Source organism: Arachis stenosperma, chromosome 8 (assembly GCF_014773155.1).
Source record: "Arachis stenosperma cultivar V10309 chromosome 8, arast.V10309.gnm1.PFL2, whole genome shotgun sequence".
Taxonomy (NCBI): Eukaryota; Viridiplantae; Streptophyta; class Magnoliopsida; order Fabales; family Fabaceae; genus Arachis; species Arachis stenosperma.
Window position 1 is genome coordinate 35,135,659 of NC_080384.1, and position 4,427 is coordinate 35,140,085.

The 4,427-nt window shown below is 37.6% G+C and overlaps 1 protein-coding gene across 1 annotated transcript; it reads right to left on the reverse strand.

Annotated features, from left to right (window-relative positions):
• Positions 1 to 1,336: 1,336 nt before the first annotated feature.
• Positions 1,337 to 3,316, reverse strand: LOC130945871 (uncharacterized). Its single transcript, XM_057874566.1, has 11 exons — positions 3,240 to 3,316; positions 3,087 to 3,152; positions 2,927 to 3,007; positions 2,789 to 2,863; positions 2,662 to 2,715; positions 2,424 to 2,510; positions 2,131 to 2,196; positions 1,949 to 2,047; positions 1,780 to 1,845; positions 1,414 to 1,695; positions 1,337 to 1,361 (listed from the first exon to the last, which is right to left on the reverse strand). Exons 1-11 carry the CDS (start codon positions 3,314 to 3,316, stop codon positions 1,337 to 1,339), a joined length of 978 nt encoding a protein of 325 aa, XP_057730549.1.
• Between the last annotated feature and the right edge of the window lie 1,111 nt (positions 3,317 to 4,427).

Here is a 4,427-nt window from a genome sequence, read left to right on the forward strand (position 1 = left end):
GTATTCATCTCACTGAATAGTATCCGGGAAGCATACTCCACTCTATAGTGGTCCACCTCCTCCTACAATTAAAAAGTATGTTATGTTTAAACAGAAATATTAATTCAGTAAAGTAATACAGAGTTATATAGTTCTAAAGACAGTTACCTGTGTCCAATTATCCCATTCATACTTCCCCTTTTTAATGTTTTCCGGCTCTATTAACTCAAGCCACTTCATTACGTAGATAGCGCAGTCATAGCTGAAAACGAAGAAAATAAATTACAAATCTCATTTAGGAAAGTTTAATGTTCAGAGTAACAAATTTATACCTTGTTTTTTGGCCTGAAATTTTAACATATGAGGCTTTAATTTCCTTCTCCTTCTCGCCTTTCTCGAGAGGTTTCCCGCCGGCATATGTTATCAATCTTGAAAATACATATCCCTTAAATACCAAAACAAGTCAGTAATACACCCGAATGAATGGACAAGATACACCCAACTGAATATGGAATATACACCCAACTCAACCTTCAAAATAGAGCTATCTATTAAAGTAAATAAGACAGAGGCAACTTACAGTGAATTTATTAATGTCCTTTCTCTCATCGCTTGGAGCTTTTTTGTGTAGCGGGTCAAGTATTTGACATTTCCGCTTTGTCGTATTTATCAGCCATAACCACCAATGTCCTGAGTGGCAAACAGGAGCAAAAATCTGAAGGATTGCCACATTTCAACAGTCTGTTATTTTATTTGGCATATAAGTAAATAAGCGTACTAACAAATTTAGGAAACGAAAACTTACATATGGATGCGAACTTAATTTTTTTCTATCTATGTATTCAATGAAACTCGGGTAGGCTTCCACCCTGAATTCTTTGTTCGTTTTCGGGGATATGAATTCCCCCCTTGGGTGATCCGAAAGTGCCATGCTCTGCAAGAATTGCGATACAAGAAATGAAAAACCGAAAATACACAACATACACCCAAATCAAAGCACAAAATACACCCAAATCAAAGCATAAAATACACCCAAAGTTCGTAGAAGTAACACTTACCACAATATCAGGGGGGAGACAGTATATTTGTTCCTGAAACCTCTTTTCATTTTTCTGGTTTAGGATGAGGCAGATGGCAGATACAATCTAGAAATATATGCCGAAATCAATTTTACATTAATAAACGTTGCAGTTGACTTTGGTGTAAAAACATTAATATTATTCTAATATTACCTGAGATTCTATATCACTTTTTGCCTGGAGCGATGCAAGGTGCATTCTGATCAAAATGTATTCTCCTTGGCCAATCAGAGTGCACATCTCCTCATACTCGTTAGTATTGCCATCTACGTCTTCCTTCAGTCTCGTCTCCCAGATGTAGCACTTTTGTTTCATATCATCCGGAATTTGATTTATTCCCCCAGGAGTTTCAAACTTTGCAGAACTTTCTCCCCCAGTCTCCCTATGAATTTGTGGACTTTCGTCTTTTCCCTTTGACGCACTGCTTGCTAACTTTTGGACCAAACTGTCTAATTGTTCTAGCATAGTTGCAGTTTCTGGAGATTTTTCCCTTTCTGTCTCCTGCGTCGACGCCCCCTCTTGGCTTGAATCTGTCAATCCGAGGCTGAATGATGGCATCCCCGGATCTGTTTTAGGAACATAGGTTGCTGTTCGTGCCATCATCAACAGGGCAGCAGCGTCCTCTGCGTCTGGATGACTGCATCATTATGTATAAGAATAAGAGTAAGTATAAGAATATACGGATGATAAGCAAAGATTGATTTTAGTCTAATGAACTTACATTTTTGTTGGAGCTGGGGGAAGCTTGGGTGTTGTTTCTTGAAGTTGTTTGGGGGATTCAGGAGTGCTGCACAGTTACACAAAATCGATCAGGAAGAATATACACCCAAACTGTTAGCAAATATACACCCAAACCCTAAATAAATATATACCCAATACTATTTTCTTACGTTTCTCTAGCCCCTTCAATCTGTAGCATAGGGGTTGGTTCGGAATCTGCGTCAGTGGTTGTTTGCTGGGATGCCGGCACAAAAAACTGGATCGGGACTCTAAACAAGAATAAAAATGAAAGGTTAACAACGTATTTGAAAATAATAAGGTTATAAGGTTGAAATATTCTTGGAAAACTCACATTGCAAGCGCTTCCGACGGCGTTTGTTCCCTAACAACCATCATATTCGAATCATTCGGAGTCAACCTAAAATACACCCAAAGAAGGTCAAAAAATACACCCGAACAATTCAAAAAGAATACGGGCTTTGTTTTTTGAGAACTTACATAATTGCAGTTTTTGCTTGTTTTTGCTGCCTTTTTTTTCTTGAATAAAATAATAAAGGGCTTTTTTTTCTAAAAAAAATATATATAGAATTAGAAGTAGAAGTTATTAGAAGGACAAAAGTAACGGTTATTTGAAAGAGAAATTACATGCTCTGAGACGGCTGGTTTACACTACTCTGTTCTGTGCGTCCTTGAGAGGAAGGATCATCACTTCCCAAGTTCACAGCCGGTAGTCTAAACAGATTTCATGTTATTCAAACGAAATATACATCCAACTTAGTAAACAAGATACACCCAACTTGATCCACAAAATACACCCAAATTGTTTCACAGAATACATCCAAATCATGATAACAAGATTTTATTAAATAATAAAGCTTCTTACGTTTCAGAGGACACATAGCGACCTTCTGTCGATCGCAGGTCAGCTTGGTTGTCCCTGCGAAACAAGATACAATTATTAGTAAACAAAAGACACCAAAATCTCAAATACACAGCCCAGCAAGACATACCCCTCTGCAGCAGATTTATGAACGTTTTCCCCTAGCCATTCATCAAGTTCGTCACTTGATATTTCATATCTCTCACTACATTCATAAAATAAGACGTTAACAAAAATAATTACGATGATAGACCGTAGTATAGCTTACGAGGTACTGTACCCGTCAAAGTATTGATCTTCTTCGGGAGGTGAATCCTCCACAACAACTTTTTTCTTTTTTTGTGGTGTTCTGGGTGGAAAAAAAAACAGTACCAATCAGAAATGAAAAATTAATTTTATCACAGAATTTTATCCAAAGAATTGCTTACTTTTTTGGAGTTGTTTTTGTTTTTTTCTTTTTCTTCTCCTTCTTCCCAGGTGATGATTCTTCGCTCCTATAAGTCAATAAAAGACACTTCAGTTAATACACAAAATCTTTATAAAGAAGCCAAAAGAAAAGAGTAATAATTTCAGGACATTACTCATCACTTGGTTCAGATTCAGATTCTGAATCAGAATCTGACTCCTCTTGCCTCTGCTTTCTTTTTCTTGATTCCATTCTGGAAGGCAAACAATTGTCATTTAGAACATACTAAAAATACACCCAAATGAATTCACGAGATACACCCAACAAAATATACAATATACACCCAACGCAGCAAACGAAACACACCCTGCTTAATAAGCTACATACACCCAACGTGGACAAACAAAATACACCCAAACCGAAAAAGAAATTACACCCAAGTATGGTACTTACTTTTTCCCCTTTTTGTCGGGGTGTTTTCTTCCCGAATCCTCTGAGTCTTCTTGAGCCTCAGACTCAGAGGTAGAAGTGTCACTGTCAGTAGTTTCTGTCTCTGAAGACGATGTTGGGCTCGCCTTCCTTTTTTGTTTTTTTTATTTCTTGTTTTTTTTTTCTTTTTTTTCTTTTTTTCTCATTTTTTCTCTTGTCTCTGCCAACTTCACAATCCCCTGAAACATGAGATATTTTAGTTAGCACCATTCGGGTAAATAAAATACACCAACTTATTATGATTACTCACCAAAATTTCCTCTCTCTCTGCATTCATTCTTTCCACCAACTGCTCCTTAGTCCAGTTGGCAATCCATGGCTTTGGTGGTCTTTCAACCCTGTTCTTGCCTTTATTTTTTGAAAGATGAAAGTAGATTATCATCCGGGCGAAGAGGCAGCCATTGATTGCCTTCTTCTTCTTCTCTTGATAGTCTGTTATGCCCTTGATCATGAAGGTCAAAACATGCCCCCCCCCCAGTTTCTCTCCTCTATGCCGTCCATCTTAAAAATTGGGGCCAGGTGCACGGGCGATATTTTGTTTATCGTCGTTGGCAAAAGGAACGCCATCTGTATGTAGAGGATGAATATCCTCTTGAACATCAGGCGTTCCTCTTCGTTGCCAACGCCGATTTCCATCATTTCATCGGTAAGACTTTTGAGGGTCTTACCCTGGAATCTTCTATAAATTATTTTGTCATCATCAGAAAGTTTCTTATAGTCAACTTTCTCAGGAAATAGATCTCCTACAAAAAGGAAGACAACAAAGCATCCAAGTCGGTTCAAATACACCCAAGCATCAGGTTAATATACACCCAAGCAACAACTTAATATACATCTATAATTTTGAGCTAATTACCTGTTGCATTGATGCCAA